Source organism: Macaca thibetana, chromosome 9 (assembly GCF_024542745.1).
Source record: "Macaca thibetana thibetana isolate TM-01 chromosome 9, ASM2454274v1, whole genome shotgun sequence".
NCBI classification, from domain to species: domain Eukaryota; kingdom Metazoa; phylum Chordata; class Mammalia; order Primates; family Cercopithecidae; genus Macaca; species Macaca thibetana.
The window spans coordinates 115,841,147-115,860,595 of record NC_065586.1 but is presented as its reverse complement, the minus strand read 5'-3'; the positions used below and the strand labels follow the sequence as shown (position 1 = coordinate 115,860,595).

At 43.8% G+C, this 19,449-nt stretch overlaps 2 protein-coding genes across 4 annotated transcripts in view; one reads left to right on the top strand and one right to left on the bottom strand.

Annotated features, from left to right (window-relative positions):
* The window catches only part of RGS10 (regulator of G protein signaling 10), a 738,227-nt gene that overhangs the window by 472,848 nt on the left and 245,930 nt on the right, over positions 1 to 19,449 (top strand). The gene's annotated exons all lie outside the window — the stretch shown is intronic.
* Positions 1 to 19,449, bottom strand: part of INPP5F (inositol polyphosphate-5-phosphatase F) — a 102,292-nt gene that overhangs the window by 65,819 nt on the left and 17,024 nt on the right. For both annotated transcript variants that reach the window (XM_050803930.1, XM_050803929.1), the window contains exon 2: positions 10,131 to 10,211. In XM_050803930.1, coding sequence (XP_050659887.1) covers positions 10,131 to 10,211 — 81 coding nt within the window. The remainder of the gene's footprint in view (positions 1 to 10,130; positions 10,212 to 19,449) is intronic.

The window sequence follows — 19,449 nt, the reverse complement described above, 5'->3', positions numbered from 1 at the left end:
TCTGAGGCTAAAAACCAAACCTTTAACAACGCTGCTATTGAAATCACTGAGGAAAACTGGAGTATAACAACAAATGGGCCGGGCGTGGTGGCTCACGCCTGTAATCCCAGCACTTTGGGAGGCTGAGGCAGGCGGATCACGAGGTCAGGATATTGAGACCATCCTGGCTAACACAGTGAAACCCCGTCTCTACTAAAAATACAAAAAATCAGCTGAGCGTGGTGGCGGGCGCCTGTAGTCCCAGCTACTCAGGAGGGTGAGGCAGGAGAATGGCGTGAACCCGGGAGGCGGAGCTTGCAGTGAGCTGAGATCCCACCACTGCACTCCAGCCCGGGCTACAGAGCGAGACTCAGTCTCAAAAAAACAAAAAAACAAAAAAACAAATGGGTTTATAACTAGAAAAAGGAATGACAGTGGAATAGCACATGAGGCACGCCGGCCTGCCTCTCAAGTATCTCTCTGCCTGAAAATATAAAAGTCTGCCATGCCACTTAGAGATATGCTCAAGAACAAGAAGCGTACTTGTGTAACTACGCTCTGGGGAGCTCAGAACTGTGGGTCACGTTCATGTGACTTGTTCAAGCATCACTTCTACCATGGAGGTGGAACCATCCACACCAAGGAGACGGGCTCAAGACTAGGAACAAGGGAGGTGGGAAATTCTGAAGCACAAAATGTAGGGACAAGCTGAGAGGAGCAAAGAGAGAAGGATGAAGCACTCAGCATCTAGGTACCTGAGAGGAAAGGAAAAGGAACAGGAGAGAAGCAAAAACAAGACGAATGAGAAGATACCGGAGAATTTAATCCTCTCACACCACTTAGCTGCCTGCGTCTAAGACTCAAGTCTGTTAAGAGAATGGGTCAGCTAAATTACAGTTAAAGAATCTTCTAAGGGTTAACCAGGAATCTGGTGGCCGATGAAAATCTTACTTCTAGGCCAGGCGTGGTGCCTCAGGCCTGTAATCCCAGGACTTTGGGAGGCCGAAGCAGGCAGATCACTTGAGGCAAGGAGTTCGAGACCAGCCTGGCCAACATGATGAAACCCTGTTTCTACTAAAAATACAAAAATTAGCCACCTTAGGGTGAGGCACGAGAATCGCTTGAACCAAGGAGGCAGAGGTTGCAGTGAGCCAAGATTGTGCCACTGCACTCCAGCCTGGGCTACAAGAGCAAGACTCTGTTTCAAAAAAAAAAAAAAAAGTAAATCTTACCTCTGAAAGTCAGTAACTCTGAGATCCTTGTGAGAAAATGAATATTAAATGACTGTATCTGAGGCTGGGCACAGTGCTCATGCCTGTAATCCCAGCACTTTGAAAGGCCAAGGCAGGCAGATTGCTTGAGCCCAGGAGTTCAAGACCAGCCTGAGCAACATGGCAAAACCCTGTCGCTATTAAAAAATACAAAAATTATCTGGGCACAGTGGCATGTGCCTGCATTCCCAGCTACTTGAGAGACAGATGGGAGGATCATTGGAGCCCAGTTAGGTCAAGGCTGCAGTGAACCATGATCATGCCACTGCACTCCAGCCTGGGTAACAGAGTGAGACTCTGTCTCGAAAACAAAAACAAAACAAAAAAGACTGTATTTGGTTTGGTTTTGTTTTTGAGATGGAGTTTCGCTCTTGTCGCCCAGGCTGGAGTGCAATGGCATGATCTCGGCTCACTGCAACCTCTGCCTCCCGGGTTCAAGGGATTCTCCTGTCTCAGCCTCCCAAGTAGCTTGGATTACGACCTACTAGGGAGGCTAGTAATGTTGGTCAGGCTGGTCTCAAACTCCCAACCTCAGGTGATCCACGTGCCTCAGCCTCCCACAGTGCTGGGGTTACAGGCGTAAGCCACTGCATGCAGCCAAAAAAGACTACATTTGATTTATATTTTAGATCACTTATATTTTGATAGAAATATTATGTTACAAGATATAAATTGTACCTCAAGATATATTTATATATAATTTACATATTATAAATGTCATCCATTGTAAGGAAACGAGTCCATGATTTCAATACATGTATAGAGTCAGGTAACCAGCATTACAACACCTACATGTTTTTAATTATGTGAGTTGTCAGTAGACAGTAAAACAACCTGCTTCTCCCACGTAGAGCTGCACACAGGCAAACTCACATCTCAACAGAAGCAATAACTAAAAGCTGTGTGCCACAACCCAGGCCTCCAGCAGAGGATGAAAGCTCTGCAGGGACGCTGTCAGACCCTCTTGTTTCTCTCCAACGTCCTTAAGGAGTGAGGTTTCCAACGGCGTTTAAGGCATGCACTAAAACAATGCTAGTGACACTCCATTCATTCACCACTAAAATATATAAAAATTCCATGTCACTAGTGCCATAGCAAAGTCTCCATAGACAGCAGAAGACTAAAATCAGTATTAAAATAATATGCATAATACACTTTACCATCTTAATGATTGAGAGATCGTCACCACTTCAAAAGTGAAAGAACAGCAGATGGCGAGTACTATTTTAATGAATGAGATCTACTTGAGTGAATTTTTGTCTAGGATTGTTCAGTACTATCAGTAGTAATTCAGTTAATTACTAAACAAAGAGTCTCTATTGCCACATTAATCAAGACTCCTGACAATTTTCTCTTCATCTAGTCCTGAATATATCGTGGGATATATTCCTTTACTAATGAATCTTTTTGCTTTTTATCTTTACTTCTTACCCTAATTGAGCTTATCCTCTTCTTAATCTTGAAAATACATTTTAACTTGAAGAGCTTTTGTGATCTATTTTAAATCTCCAGCCTAAAGCAGTCTTTGCCTGGATATCTGTGTGAAGATATGACTATACCCAGACATTACATAGAAAATGAAGAGAAGAAAACATCAATCATGTGGGCCTTTTGCACAGCTGCATACTCTGCCAAGAACCACCTCTCCTCTCAGTGCCTCCCCTCCCACCCCTGGCCCTGTCCATATGAGATGCTTTCCATCTTGGAACCCCAGCTCCACCCATATGAGATGCCTTCCAACCAGGAGCACCAGCTCCACCCATGAGATGCCTTCCAACCAGGAGCACCAGCTCCACGCATATGAGATGCCTTCCAACCAGGAGCACCAGCTCCACCCATATGAGATGCTTTCCATCCAAAAGCCCCAGCTCCATCCAGTTGGGCTCTTCTGTCATACACACCACAGCACCCCACACTTGTCTTCAGATGATTACGTTTGTAATGGTAAAACTGTGTGACTGGTAATTAACATCTATCACTCAGATTCTGAGTCTAGGTTTCTAGAAGCTTCGACCTGCAGCCCCAGCACTGAGTACAGGCCATGGGGCACAGTAGGTACTCCGTAGATACTTGTTAAATCCATAAGTACTCGCTGAATATTTCTGAATTGCCCTGCAGTGGGCCAGCACAGAGAGACACAGCAGGTAAGCAGAACAGACATGGCCCCAACTGCTGTCTTCTTGGAGCTTATTTCCATGAGAAGACAGACAAAAAAGAAAAAGAAAAAATTAATATGTAATTACAATTGTCATATGAAATTGACTACCATTCTTTTTTTTTTTGAGATGGAGTCTCACTGTCACCCAGGCTGGAGTGCAGTGGCGAGATCTCAGCTCACTGCAGCATCCACCTCCCAGGTTCAAGCAATTCTCATGCCTCAGCCTCCCGAGTGGCTGGGATTACAGGCACATGGCACCGTGCCCGGCTAATTTTCGTATTTTTAGTAGAGATGGGGTTTCACTGTGTGGTCAGGCTGGTCTCAAATTCCTGACCTCAAGTGACCTGCCTGCCTCGGCCCCCCAAAGTGCTAGGATTACAGGTGTGAGCCACTGCGCGCCCGGCCTTGACTACCATTTTTATTTCCTCCTGGATACTACAATGAATTTTTTTAATGTTGATTTTTCACAGATCCACACTTTTCTTTCACCTATTTGATACATTACACATCCCTCCTACTTTCTGTTCCTCATATTAGAAAATCTCGGCCGGGTGCAGTGGCTCATGCCTGTAATCCCAGCACTTTGGAAGGCCGAGGCAAGTCGATCACCTGAGGTCAGGAGTTCAAGACCAGTCTGGCCAACATGCGGAAACGCCCTCTCCACTAAAAATACAAAAATAAGCCAGGCATGGTGACACGTGCCTATAATCCCAGCTACTCAGGAGGCTGAGGCAGGAGAATCGCTTGAACCCGGGGGGCTGAGGTTGCAGTAAGCCGAGATCGCGCCACTGCACTCCAGCCTGGGCGACAGAGTGAGACTCCGTCTCAAAAATAAATAAATAAATAAAATAAATAAATCTCAACTGGTCAAACCAAAGTCAGACATGTTTGAGTTGTCGGAAGACAGACTACATTACACCCTGGCTGAAGTCCACCTGCCTGCAAATGTCTGAGGAAGAGGTCTTGCAACCGAAAAACAGGCTAATGGTTCTGAATAGATATTTTCTAGGCATTAGGGTACACAGAACCTTTTTTTTGGCAGAGCTTACTAAAAGGGCAGGCAATTGTCAACAAAGGATAACACAAACAAAGTTTGAAATTCTTCCATCATAATTTTTAAAAGAAACATGTGGATTACAAAATAACTTTCACTAATGCTACTAATCTGTTATTACCAAAACATTACTTTTTATACATTTTCACGTGTAATCTTTTAGTGACTTGTTCTGTTTCGTTTGTTGTTTCTTGTTTTTCTGTTTTTTTTTTTTTTTAAGAGAGAGTCTTGCTCTCTAGCCCAGGCTGGAGTGCAGTGGTGCGATCTTGGCTCACTGCAACATCCATCTCCTGGGTTCAAACGATTCTCCTGCCTCAACCTCCCGGGTAACTGGGATTACAGGCGGGGTTGAGACAGGGTTTCACCATGTTGGCCAGGCTGGTCTCGAACTCCTGACCCCAACCGATCCACCTGCCTTGGTCTCCCAAAGTGCCAGGATTACAGGCTGAGTCACGACATCCGGCCTGTGACTTGTTCTTATTACAGTTTCAGCAAAAATTAACATTAGAAAAATAGTCCATGTTTAAAATTTGTTCAAAATTGTATAGCCACAATGTAAGTGGTTCTTGAGTAGAATATCTGATACCCATAAGGATCTTTAAGAGGAAAAAAAAATAGTAATCAGCATATATTGAATGGTTTGTTTTGTCTTTTTGTTTTGTTCTTCTTGAGACAGAGTCCCGCTCTGTCACCCAGACTGGAGTGTAGTGGCGCAATCCTGGCTCACTGCAACCTCTGCCTCCTGGGTTCAAGCGATTCTCCAGCCTCAGCCTCCCGAGTAGCTGGGATTCCAAGTGTGTGCCATCACACCCGGCTAATTTTTGTATTTGTAGCAGATACGGGGTTTCACCATGTTGGTCAGGCTGGCCTCGATCTCCTGACCTTGTGATCTGCCTACCTCAGCCTCCCAAAGTGCTGAAATTACACGTGACATGAGCCACCACGTCTGGCTGAATGCATATTATTACCAAGAACTCACTTTATGTGAGTTTTATTAAATCTTAGCAATAACTGTATCAAGGAACTATAATCAGCTTTGTCTTATAGACGGTAACTGAGGCTTAGATGAGGTCACCTGACTCAAGGCAATTGTGTGATCTTGCAGAATTAGTCCACGTCTGGAGTGGGTTCCTAGTCAATGATATTCAAGGACTGGCCTATCACACTGAAATAAGGGCAAGCAGCAGGAAACAGCAACACCAGACCAGAAGGAATTCTTTTTGACATGCTTTTGTAATGAAGCATTTTGGTGGATAATTATGTTCCTGTTATGGGCTAAACTGTGTCCCCTTAAAATTCATATGCTGAAGTCCTAACTCCTAGGACCTCAGAATGTGATTATATTTAGAGACAGGGTCTTCAAAGGGGTAATTAGGTTAAAATGAGTTTGAGTGGGCCTTAATCCAAAATGACTGGTGTCATTACAAGATGAGGAAATTTAGGCAGACACACAGTTACAGAGGGAAGACCACATGAAGACACAAGGGGACAGTGGCCATGTACAAGATCAGGACAGAGGCCTCGGGAGGAACCAACACAGCCAACACCTTGATTTCAGACTTGTGTTCCAGAATTGTGAGAAAATACGATTCCATTGTTTAAGTCACCCAGCTGGTGGCACTTTGCTATGGCAGCAAACTAATACAGTTCCTAAGTCACGAGCACTTGCTTCATTCCACAGAGCTCAGAGTTCAGTGACAGTCAGGAACAGCGGCATGGCTCACCCACGCCACTTTAAGACTGTCAATGACATCTGTTCAAATAAATTTATGTTCCCATCTCCCTAGGCAAGAAGAAAAATTTGTGCATTAATATGTGGAGAATAAGTAGGAGGGAAATAGGAGAGAGTTTCAGTACAGACATTTTATTCCCCTCAACCCCTATCCTCCAAAGATAAGATGTTCCCAGGGAAAATGCCCCTCGAGTAATTTTCTCGATTCTTTCTCACACACAGCAGGCACATACCTCCCTTCTAGCCAATCTGACCCAGGGCAAGAGCTTTAATGGGGGGCAGGGAGAGGAGAGGAGGAGGCATCCCTGAGGACAGATAAGGAGAGTAAGTAAGATGGTTGCTCACAGGCAAGGGGCTGGGGTGGAGTGACATGGAGAGGGTTGGGAGGGAGGGAAAAGCAGCAGGGGCCCAGCAAAGAGTTTCCTGTGCTGCCTCCCCACTCGCTTTCTTAAGAGCCAAACCTTTCAAGTGATGTGACAAGAAGAAGGAAAAAAAAAAGGTCCAAGGATTAGGAGAATGAAAAATTAAGAGAATTTCCCTGCCCTTTTTTCCTTTTTTATACTTTCTCCAGTTCACTCTACTCTCCACCTCTCCCTCTTTCAAAATATCCTACATCACAGGTATTCTCACTGCCTATCAACCACCTATTCTGGGACCAAAGAACGGAAAGGAGGAGCAGTACATATAAAGGGGGCTGACCACAGATGGCCATACCTTCACCGCTTCCTATTGACCATACTTTGACTGTATCACAAACTCATCAGCCATCAACTAACTTACATTTGCACATCAGTTGTAGGAGACAGCTTCTGAGCTGTCTGCCAAGTCCAAACCCTCCTGCTCTGACTTCCACCTAGAGGACTGGGACTCTGGAGCACGTCCGACCTACGTGACCCCGGCCAGGAGTCCCATGGCTCAAGATGGGCAAATAAGCCTCTTACCTAGAAGTCTAATGTGGACTCACTACTCAATCTTTTTTGATTGCTGGTCAGTTTCCAGTCATTACAGGGACTATCAGTTGTCAGTTGGTTTGAGGCTAGGGGTGTCATTTTGAAGGCAGAAATTTTGTCCTACATCATACAAACAGAGAAAGTCAAAAAGAGAGAATAAAAGAGACATAGGAGGAGAGGCAGTTGTCAGAGACCAGTTGCCCCAATAAAGTAATCCTGGATCCTGTACAACATCCGTTTCTGTCTTGTTTTTGGTCCCTTGGGTTCTTCATAAAAAAGTGTGTGTTTTTGCATAAGCTGATAGGTTTGTATTTGCAACCAAAGAGCCTTGATAAAATAGTGATTTACAATTTACTAAGCACTTGCAGGTACGATAGTTAGCTCATTTGGGACTCACAATATCCTGTGAAAATGAAGAGAGCAGTTTCTTTTACCTTGTGTAACAACTTAAGACATACAGGCCCTTGAGCACTGGTAGCTGTCTTCTCAGCACCCAGTCACTACCCTGAAAGGACATCCAGGTTACCCAGGAGAGAGAGGAGGACTCAAGGAGAGGCTCTGTGAGACGAGAGACATGGAGAGAGGGGCCAGGTGAAGGAGAACTAAGGCCACCCAGGCAAACTCCCGGTGAATGTTGCTACGTGAATGACCCCAGCCAACACAACAGAGAAGAGCAGAGCTGCTCTGTCAACCCATAGAATCATGAGAAATTATAGACTGTTGTTGTTTTAAGCCATTAACTTCTGGGACTGGCTTGTTACATAACAAGAGATACATGAAATAGATGTTAGGCAGCTTCTCCTGTATCTCAAAGTTAAATAAATACAGCTTGTCTTCAGGTCTCCTAACTGATTGCAGTGATTTATTCACTGTGCTAAGATGTGACTGAAAATGAGGAAAAATAACTCAAACGTGTCATTTAAATAACAGAAAATGAATTTTAGCTCAGAACACCCAGATGTGAAATTATCCTGTCAGCATGTAAATGAATTAAAAATATATGTATGTAAATGTGGACAGGTAGGAGAGTGTTATTAAAATACTTGGTTACATGGTTACACAATGACTAAATGCTTTTCTTCTCTGTGTTGAAAGAATTTTTTTAAAAAAACCTACCAAATACAGAATATACAACAATGCTCATAGCAGTATTAGTTCTAATAGCAAAACAAAAAAAGAAACAACTCAATTACCCAGTGAGAGGAAAAAGAACAAATCATGATATATTCATAAATAGTGAAAATAAGGAACTACAGTTTCATGCATGAATAAATCTCAAAAATATAAATAAAAATAAGTGAAAGAACAAAAACAACTTAATATCACTTATATAAAATCCCCAAAATACAACCCTTAGCAACATCTGTGGGAATACATATATAATAAAAGGAAAAATGAAAACCAAGTAAATACAAAATTCAAAATAGCAGGTTCCTTTAAGGGGAAGGAAATAGGAAACATTTGGGAAAAGGCACAGAGATGGCTCCAAACACATTGGTCATATTTCCTTTCTTTTATTTACTTATTTTTTTTTTGAGATGGAGTTTCGCTCTTGTTGCCCAGGCTGGAGTGCAATGGCGCAATCTCGGCTTACTGCAACCACCATCTCCCAGGTTCAAGCGATTCTCCAGCCTCAGCCTCCCGAGTAGCTGGGATTACAGGCATGCGTCGCCACGCCCACATAATTTTGGTACTTTTAGTAGAGACAGGGTTTCTCCATGTTGGTCAGGTCGGTCTCGAACTCCCGACCTCGGATGACCCGCCTGCCTCGGCCTCCCAAAGTTCTGGGATTATAGGTGTGAGTCACTGTGCCCGGCTCATATTTAAAAACAACCAAAGAATCTAGCAAAGGAAAATTAGCTTGTTCCAGATATATGTGCTTATTTCTGATACACAAAAATCAATCTAGCTCCCAAATGCTTAATATTATTTTTAAATAAAAAGGACACACTATAGAGATATATACTCGCAATTACACAGAAATAATGGCAAAGCCTCCTATAATTCATAACTCATCAAAATTGATACCAAAGGAAAAATATTTATTTAAATGTAGTGCTTAAAATATTTCATTTAGGCCAGGCATGGTGGCTCATGCCTGTAATCCCAGGACATTGGGAGCCCATGGCAGGAGGATCACTGGAGGCCAGGAGTTTGAGACCAGTCTGGGCAACATAGCAAGAACCCATCTCTAATTTTAAAAAGCTCCCTGAAGGGCAAGGCACCAAAAAAGAAAAAATAAAATTTCATTTGGCCCCTTTCCATTAGCTTTTTAGGACCTGCCAATATAATACCTGTTATACTTTCCCACCAACAAAATTCCCTTTAAGCTCAGGACACAGGTGCCTGTCATTCCAAGTGAGGGCCTGGTGAGTGACCTGGACTTCCCATCAATCTGCCTGTCTTGGACAGGGATCTCTGACAGGACCACACTGTGTGCTAAGAGACCCATACTCCTCTGGCAGAGCTGACTGCATCAGGAACAGACAGCTGACATAAAGCCAATCAGTCATGGTCTGCCACCTGCTTGCCTCTCCAGCTTTATTCCTACTACTCTCCTCTGAGATCGATGCATTTGCTGTATCTTTCCTTCATAGCACCTTCCACAATTATCAAATAATCATACGTTTATTTCCGTGACTACTCTTTGATACCTGTCTTTCCTCCTAAACTGTAAGCTCCATGAGGGTAGAAACAGGGCGGTCTTTGCTCATTATTGTGTTCTACCAACAAGCATGATTCCTGACACACAGCAGGTGTTCAGTAAGTTTTGTAACAGGAAGAAGTGTAATATTATGTCACCTTTTTTCTAAAGTTTTCTTTTTTATTTCATTAAACTTATATGGAAATACACCCACTTTGAGCAGACCCAAAATTAAGACAAAGGAATCAAAGCTGTAAGAGAATCTCATGTATCCTCAAAGAGGAAAACACCAAAAAATGCTACAATAAATCTGACAAGTTTAAAGAGTTTACAGAAACATACCTGAATGAAGTTGAATTTTTCCAATAACACCTTCTACCAACCCCAAACAAATGGGATTCCAGGCAAGAAGTAGATCAGTAGCTAAAAGGAAATAGGAAGCAGTGATGAGAAAACATTCACCAGAAAATATATTAAAACAATATCTTTAGCAGCATATTAAAAAAAATCAATGTCCCAAAAAAGTAGTATGAATATCCAAATGGAATACATTACCATAAAGCAGTTTGTGACAAAGTATTAAATGTGAGGCCTGAATAAGGCTTCAGATACAGTAAGGCTTCTGATAGTTAAGGGGAGAGCAGTAACAATCAGAAAATCTTCCCAGATAGGAAGCAGTACCTTGGCGCCCTACAGTGGAGGAACGGGGCCATTACACTACAAGAAGGCAAATGGAGGAGCTGCTTGTGGTCCTACAGCACAGAGCCAGTTCCGGATCCAAAGACAGGGCCTAAGAAATTGCCACAGAGCTGTCCACTTACTGGATCACACTCTGGAAAATACCTTTTCCCAAAGATGCTTATACCAAACAAAGAAATCCGGAAAGCAACTGCTCTTTTATATGACTTCCAGGACGAATACAATAGGAACTGTTTCTGTTTGAGTGCCTTCTATGTGCCAGGCATCTCAATCAGTGTTCCTCATCTAAACCACAGAACAGTGATTTGGGTGACAGTTTTCTCACTTCTTCCATATGAGAAATTAGATGACACAAGCTGGTTCCATTCTAGACACACAAGAGAGAAGCAAATTCATTACATGCAACAGATGCCTAAGGACAGGGTTGATTCTCTTGTGTGACCCAGACTGCAAAAGGTTATATACATGGTAATAAATGTAAAATTTCTGGTAGTTCAACAGGTGAAGATTAGCAAGAATGAAAACGATATGTGTCTTGGCAGAAAATTAAAATTACATTTTCATTATTATCATTTGCAGTTTATTTTAGTGAAACTTACACTTAATCTGTAACTCACAAAGTAATTATACACTTAATAGTTTAGCCCCACAAATTCATTTGAGTTTTGACTATTGTATCTTGAATGTCTTTGTTATGATACATTCAACGGAAGGCAAAAAAAGCTGACTTGTCTTTGGCTGGATGCGATGGCTCACGCCTGTAATCCCAGCACTTTGGGAGGCTGAGGAGGGTGGATAGCCTGAGGTCAGGAGTTCGAGACCAGCCAGCCCACATGGTGAAACCTCATCTCTACAAAAATTAGCCAGGCATGGTGGCATGCGCCTGTAGTCCCAGCTACTCAGGAGGCTGAGGCAGGAGAATGGCTTGAACCCAGGAGGTAGAGGTTGCAGTGATCCAAGATCACGCCACAGCACTCCAGCCCAGGCGACAGTGCAATACTGTTTTTATTGCAAGAATTAAAGCAAAAGAAGAAATTTATTTTTTAAGGCTGTTATAATGCATTATCATTTCTAATCTTGACAACTCTGAGTTAAGTTTAAGAAGTCCCACTTTACAGATGAGGAGACAAATGCTGAGAAAAGTAAAACATGGTCAGGTCATACCATGGATCGGATCAAGGCTGCTACCAAAAACCAGGTCTGCCTTTTAGCCCCTGCTCTAAACCATTCTGTTACAGTGTCTCCTTCAGAAATTATACATGGAACTAATCAGTAAGACAGTGATTTTTAAATAACATGTACTATAAAATCAAAGAAAAAAAACATCACCTATCCCACCACCCAGAGATAACTTCTTCAGCTACATTTCAGGGCGTTTGTTTGCATACATAACAAACTTCAGCACTATAAATAAGCATTATTGATGGCAGCCGCAGCCTGTCTGATTGCATCGGGGGAGGCGCAGCCAGGGCTGCACCCTCCAAGGAGCCAGCAGGGCAGAGAACAAGCGGGAGTGCTGCCCCCTACCAAGTTGGCCGGGTGGGAGCTCCATGCTCCTGGCACAGTTGCAGCCAGCAGAGGCTCCAGACCTGGGCATTCCTGCACTCTCAGGGACCCGGGAAGACCCCTCATCCCCCGCAGGCTCAGAAGTGCCTGCTCCCACTCCCTGCTCCCAGCACCTGCTCTGGTGCAGAGCGAATTGTGGCCAAGCCCAGGCACCGTCAGGACCGGGTCGGGTGTGCACAGGCTCAGAGAGTGCTGACACACCAGCCCCCTGCCGCCTCAGCCTCTGCTGGACTTTGGGTGCTGATGAGCATGGGAAGGAGGCCAGCAGGGGTAAGGGCAGCTCCAAGTGGGCCTGCAGGCACCTCTCGGCCCAAACAGCCTGGGCAGTGGAGGGAGGCAGACACAGGTTCCTGCCCCGAAAGGGGCAGGTCACATGTAAAACCCCATCTTCAAGCCAGGGATGACCTGAAGCCTGGGGTCCAAGTTGCAGGTTCCGGGTGGAGTCTGTGGGCTGCAGTAAGAACTTAGGGTGCTTTCTCCAGGCCATCCGTGACCTCCCACGAACTAATCAGTACACATTTCCTCCATTCTGAGCCCATAAAAATCCCAGACTCAGCCAGACTCATAGATGTCCGGACCACCAGCTGTGGGAGGGAGCTGCCCACTTCCGGTCTCCTCATCGGATGACCTGCCTGCAGAAAGGAGCTACCCACTTCAGGTCTCCTGAGAGCTCTTCTGGGGCTCAATGAAGCTGCTCTCTGCCTTGCTCACCCTCCAGTCATCCACGTACCTCGTGTACCTCACTCTTCCTGGACACAGGACCCCTCAATGTTGGGGCTGAAAAAGTTGTAACGCAAACAGGACCAAAACATGCCCCCGCTCACCAGGTTGCGGGCAACAAGAAGGAGGGAAGGGCTGCAGCCCTTCAGGGACACCATACCTAGGGGCTCTCCAAGCCAGGGCTGTGACACCTTCTTTGGGGCTCTGCAGTTCCTGGCATCTCCAAGTTTCCAGGCATTACTGCATTCCCCAGTGCCTGCAGTGGAAGCTGCTTGTGGTACGCCTGGTCCAGCCACAGCCTTGCACCAAGCCAGTGTCTGTACTGGTGCCTGGAGCTGCCTGCCCTGCCACGGCTGGCACACCTGGCTGTGCACAGTGGCTGGACCCCACGCTCACTCACACACCACTTGCCGCTCCGCACCTGGCTTGCCATTGGCAGGCATGGGATCTGGGCTGGTAGTGCAAGCCGAGCGCAGCTTACCAAGCCAAGAGGGTGGAAAAAGCCCAGTGGACCCAAGGAAAACTCAGGCAAAAGCACCACTGGCCACATAAGTGTCCAGGTGCAAAAGCAACACCCCAAGGATCCCATGACATTATAGTTCTTTAAATAATTTTTTCTAACATTTCTAACATAATTTTTCTAACATTTCATGAGTATTTTCTCCTTTAAAATATTCTTCAAGATTACAACTTCATGGTGGCATAATATTCCACTTAAGGAAGTACTTCCTCAAAGAAAACATTTAAGTGATTTGAAGTTTTTCCCCATCATAAAAAAACACTGTGATAAATGATGAATATTATGCAAATACTTGCCTCTCTAATTAATAGCTTTTGGATAGATTCCTGGGAATTAAATTAATAGGTTAAAACCTTAAAAATGTAAACTTCTCAAATAATACCAAATTGTTTGCTACAAAGGTTACATACCAAGTTAGATTTCTGCCAGAAACACATGAATTTCTTTTTCAAATTAAAAAAAAAAAAAATTTATTTAAAGCAAAGCCAGGCGCAGTGGCTCACGCCTGTAACCCCAACATTTTGGGAGGCCAAGGCAGGTGGACTGCTTGAGGCCAGGAGTTCAGCCTGGCCAACATGGCAAAAACCCACCTCCACTAAAAATGCACAAAAAATAAGCTGGGGGTGGTGGTGCGTGCCTGTAATCCCAGCTTCTTGGGAGGCTGAGGCATGAGAATTGCTTGAACCAGGAGTGGAAGCTGCAGTGAACTGAGATCACACCACTGCACTCCAGCCTAGGGGTCACAGCAAGATTCTGTCTCAAAAAATAATAATAATAATTTTGAGTTAAACGTTTAGAATTTATCTAATTTTGCTCATTTGATGGCATCTGGCATCTATTGCCTAACATGATGTTTATTTCTTTTCTATTGCTGATAAGATTAAACACTTAATTATAAAATTGGCTACCTATTGCCAGGCATGGTGGCTAATGCCTGTAATCCCAGCACTGTGGAAGGCCGAGGTGGGAGGATCACCTGAGGTCAGGAGTTCAAGACCAGTCTGGCCAACACGGAAAAACCCCATCTCTACTAAAAATACAAAAATTAGCTGGGTGTGTTGGCACACGTCTGTAATCCCAGCCACTTGGGAGGCTGAGGCACAAGAATCGCTTGAATCCGGGAAGTGGAGGTTGCTGTGAGCTGAGATTACATCACTGCACTCAACTACAGCCTGGGCAACAGAGCAAGACTCTGTCTCAAAAAAAAAAAAAAAAAATTTGGCTGCTTATATGTCATGTCATCTTCTATGATTTTCTTGTTCATGCCTCCTAACAATTTTTCTTTATATCCTTCATTGACTTACAAGTTCCTTTCATATTAAGGACTTCAACTCTTTGACATGTTTGCAAATATTTTCAGTTTTTAATTTTTATATCTTTTGGCTTACAAAGTTGTTCCTTAGTATCAGTTACTGTATTTACTGATTTCATCTCTGTTAGTTGTAAACTATTTAACCCTAATGCCAGTGGAATAAAGATAACCCTGATTTCTTTCCAAATAGTGAGGCAGAATCCTGTATCAGGCAGGCCATGTCTCAACATCTGCCAACACAGATGCCCCTGCTAAGGAAAGAGCTCCAGCTACCCAGAACTCTGCCACCTTGACCTCAGATGAACAGACCACAGTTGTAGGACTCTATCCCTTGGGTACCAAATAAGCTTTAGGAATACAGAAGAGGAAGGAAAAAACAGAGTTAAAGCAGTCAGGGAGAGCCATGTAGAAGAAGTGGAGCATCAGGCACAAGGACAGCAGCAAGAAAAAATAATAGAGCAGATAAAAAAAAGTACAAGATTTGTTCTGGTATGTGCCCCAACATTGGAAAAACACATATCAAGTACTTGCCAGGAACCAGACACTGTATCACGTTAAGATGATATAAAAATAATGAAGCAAACAGTGTAGATAACAGAAGACCAGTAGGTACACTGGAAATATGAATTGATAATGCTGGAAAAGTAAACTAAGGCCAACTGTGGAAAAACTTGAATAAACAGTAATGAGCCTGGCCAGGCACAGTGGCTCACACATGTAATCCCAGCACTTTGGGATGCCAAGGCGGGTGGATCACAGGTCAGGAGTCCGAGACCAGCCTGACCAACATGGTGAAACCCCGTCTCTACTAAAAATACAAAAATTAGCCGGGCATGGTGGCGCATGCCTGTAATCCCAGTTACTCAGGAGGCTGAGGCAGGAGAATCACTTGAACCTGGGAGGCGGAGGTTGCAGTGAGCCGAGATCACGACACTGCATTCCAGCCTGAGTGACAGAGCAAGACTTCATCTCAAAAAACAAAAACAAAAACAAAAAAACAGTAATGAGCCTGAGCTTCCTAGAGACCATGGAAAGCAGATAATAAACAAAGTAGGTAAAACAAGATTACAGTCAGGGATTACATCACAAAGTTGATGTAACTAAGGAAACCTTACCCAAAAGTTAAATTGTGTTTTCAATCATTTAGAAGGTCCATCGTAAGAGATACTTTTACATCAAGACCTAGTGAACACATAGATGTATGCAGGTACCAGAAACAAAAGTTTCATGAAATAGTATTTGAAAATAGGTGGAGATTGGGAGTAAGAAACCCACTTGGATTACTGCAAAAGTCTTGGCCTGAAATGACATGAAAGGTCATGGAGAAAAGAGCTCGAGAAAAAAAAAAAGAAAAGAAAAAATAACAAAAAAAAAGATTAAAAAAGAAAGAAAAAGAAAAGAGCTTAGGGAGTAAGCTGGTAGTGGGTGAAGAATCCACAGGAGGAGATAAACATGAAAGTCCTCAGAAGAAGCTATGTGGAGGACAGGGAGAGGGCAAATCAAAGATGACACTGAGACAACTATTCTCTCCTGAGTGGGAATGGATGAGGATATGAGTGAGAAGAGCAAGAGGGAGCATGGCAGAAAGGATACGGCATACAGCAGCTGAGAGGAAGGGCTGATGAGAACCTCCTCATTCAATACCCTTTTCCATCTTTGGCATTGTGAACCATGTAAATGCATCATCCAGTCAAGAAAATAAGATTTCAACTTAAAAAAAAAAAAAACTAGAAAAAAACTATTTAAAAAGTCTGTGTTGTAGTCTAATGACTAAAAACAATAGTCATTAGTAGTCCAGAATGAAAACCAGTTAAACCCATAAGACTGAGTTCATGATGAGATAATCAAGAAGAAACAACTGGATTTAAGAACAAGAGGAGAGACTAGGCTCAGTGGCTCAAGCCTATAATCCCAGCATTTTAGGAGACTGAGGCAGGAGGATTACTTGAGGTCAGGGGTTTGAGACCAGCTTGGGCAACACAGCAAGATCCCCTGTCTCTACAAAATATTAGCCAGGTGTGGTGGCATCCACCTGTAGTCCCAGCTACTCAGGAGGCTGAGGCAGGAGGATCACTCAAGCCCAGGAATTTGAGGCTGCAGGGAGCTCTGATGGTGCCACTGCACTCTAGCCTGGGGGACAGAGCGAGACTCCATCTCAAAAAAACAAAAAAGCAAAAACAAGAAAGAGATAAGATGTTGAATAAGGAAAAGAAGACAGGTGACAAAAAAAAAAAGCTACAGGTATAAAAGTTAACCTTGGAAAGGAAAGAAGATACTATCTGTTTCTTCTAAGTCTGGAAGAAAAGATGAAAGTCTAAACATAGAAATGGAGAAGAGAAGCAGACGAGTATATCCTATGCCCTTGACTCAGTAAAAACAGGAGTCAAAGTCGTCTTTGTTTTAGCAAGGGGAAGGACGGAGGAGTAATGGGGCACTGGAGGCTAGGTGTGGGAAAGGAATTTGGAAAGTCAATTTGCAAGTGTTCTATGTGCGCTTGAAATGTATGTATATTTTTAAATTCAGTGTTGTCAAGAAAAAGGGGGGGAGTCAATCCATTAGTGGGTCATCAAATCAATTTCGTATAAAGAGATCAGCATTAATAGCACTAAAACAGAATAGAAGAGAAAACAAAACCACAGTGTAAGGAGAAATACTTAATGAAACTTTGGTTTCTGGTACAACCTTGTGAATTTTGTCCAACTCCTCTACGTACCTGCTAATTTTTCTGACTGCTTCACCTGTTAGTTTTTGAGAGAGGTCTTACTTTTTAAAATCTCATGCTTTATTTTCTTCCTTATTTTTATATCTTTCAGGATTATTATATTTTCCTGGTGAACTGCTCTGCTTATCAGGATGTAATAACTGGTTTTATTTCAAATAATACCTTTTACCCTAAAGTCTAGTTGGTATAACATTAATATTGTGAAAGAAACACATTAGGCATTAAAAAGGGATAAATATGAATATTGCTAACTACCAGTCCAACTCCCACAGCCTTGGGAATAAAGTCCAAATTCCTTGGAAAGGCTTGTGAGACCCTGCATGGGTTAGTCCTCTCCATCCCCCTCCTGCCCCCCACCCCCAGCAACCTAGCCTTCAGTCATCCTGAACTATGTGCAGCCTGGGCCCGGAATGCGACTCCCCACCCACTTCTGCCTGCCCTTCATTCCAGACTTAGAACAAGGGTCAGTCCTCTTCCCGGCCACATTCCCCACTCCACCCACACCCAGCAGAGCTGACCAGACTCTCTCATGTGGATCCCCTAAACCCTGCGCATATTCCCATCATGGCACCTTACTTTGGTTTAGTCCATATGTCATTACTGACTTGCCTGCCTCCTTGACTGAACAGGAATTCATCAAGAAAAGGAAGCTCATTTAGACCTTGTCTCCTCAAGCTTCTGTTCCCAGTGCATGGTACACAGAAAGCTCCCAAATGGACGGGTAAACATATGATGTAGAAAGTGGAGGCAAGTTGAAATCAGATAATTTGCACAGAATCATGCTGGAAGGATTTACTACTTAAAGTGGCAAAAGATAAAGTCATCATAGAGTCAGGTTGGAAGGATTTACTACTTATGGTGGCAAAAGTAAAGTCATCTCATCCAGGCTATTTGAGACAAAGACATTAAGGCTGGCATAGGTAAAGTAACTGCCCAACACTGCACAGCTTGTTAACATCAAAACACTTTCCCACTCTCAGACTAGAGCTCTTTTTTTTTTTTTTTCAGATGGAGTTTTGTTCTTGTGGCCCAGGCTGGAGTATAATGGCACAATCTCGGCTCACCACAACCTCCACCTCCCAGGTTCAAGCAATTCTCTTGCCTCAACCTCCCAAGTAGCTGGCATTACAGGCATGCGCCACCACACCTGGCTAATTTTGTATTTTTAGTAGAGACGAGGTTTGGTCATATTGGTCAGACTGGTCTCAAACTCCCAGGCTCAGGTGACCCACGCACCTCGGCCTCTCAAAGTGCTGGGATTACAGGCGTGAGCTACCGCACCCAGTCAGACCAGGGCTCTTTCTAATACCGTAAGTTTCCCTACCAAATTATCTCTGGTGCAATCCTCTCATATTTGTATGGGGCTTTCAGCACAGGACCATCATCCCAGGTACTCCAAAATGCCTTTTTTTTTCACCAAGTCCTATTGGTTGTATCTCCCCAACAACTGATGAATCTTTCACTTCTCTTGACTCCCACTGCTACTATCCTTGCCCAGGGCCAAGGCCTTCGCCATCTGGATCATTGAAAAAGCTGTTGTCTGGCCAAGCGCAGTGGCTCATGCCTGTAATCCCAGCACTTTGGGAGGCTGAGGAGGGCAGATCACTTGAGGTCAGGAGTTCAAGACCAGTCTGGTCAACACGGTAAAACCCCATCTCTACTAAAAATACAAAAATTAGCCAGCCGTGGTGGGGGGCACCTGTACTCCCAGCTACTTGGGAGGCCCAGGTGGGAGAATCGCTTGAACCTGAGAGGCAGAGGTTGCAGTGAGCTGAGATCTCACTAATGCACTCCAGCCTGGGCAACACAGTGAGACTCCGTCTCAAAAAATAATAATAATAAATAAAAACTGTTGTTGGCCTCTAGCAGGCTGCTTAACACATAACAGACACTCAGATGTCTACTGAAGGCAAAGAAGACTCTAAATAGTTCGGTACTGCTGGCCATGCAGAATAAGACAGGGAGCAGGAAGAATGAGGCTGAAGAACTAAACAGGAACCCACTCGGCCGGACAACAGGTAGTAAAATTAGGAGCCGCCTCCTCCAGCAGGGCAGATTTGGATTTGAGATAGAACACAGGACAAATGTGTAGAGGATGAACGTGAAGGGGCCTGAAGCCAGA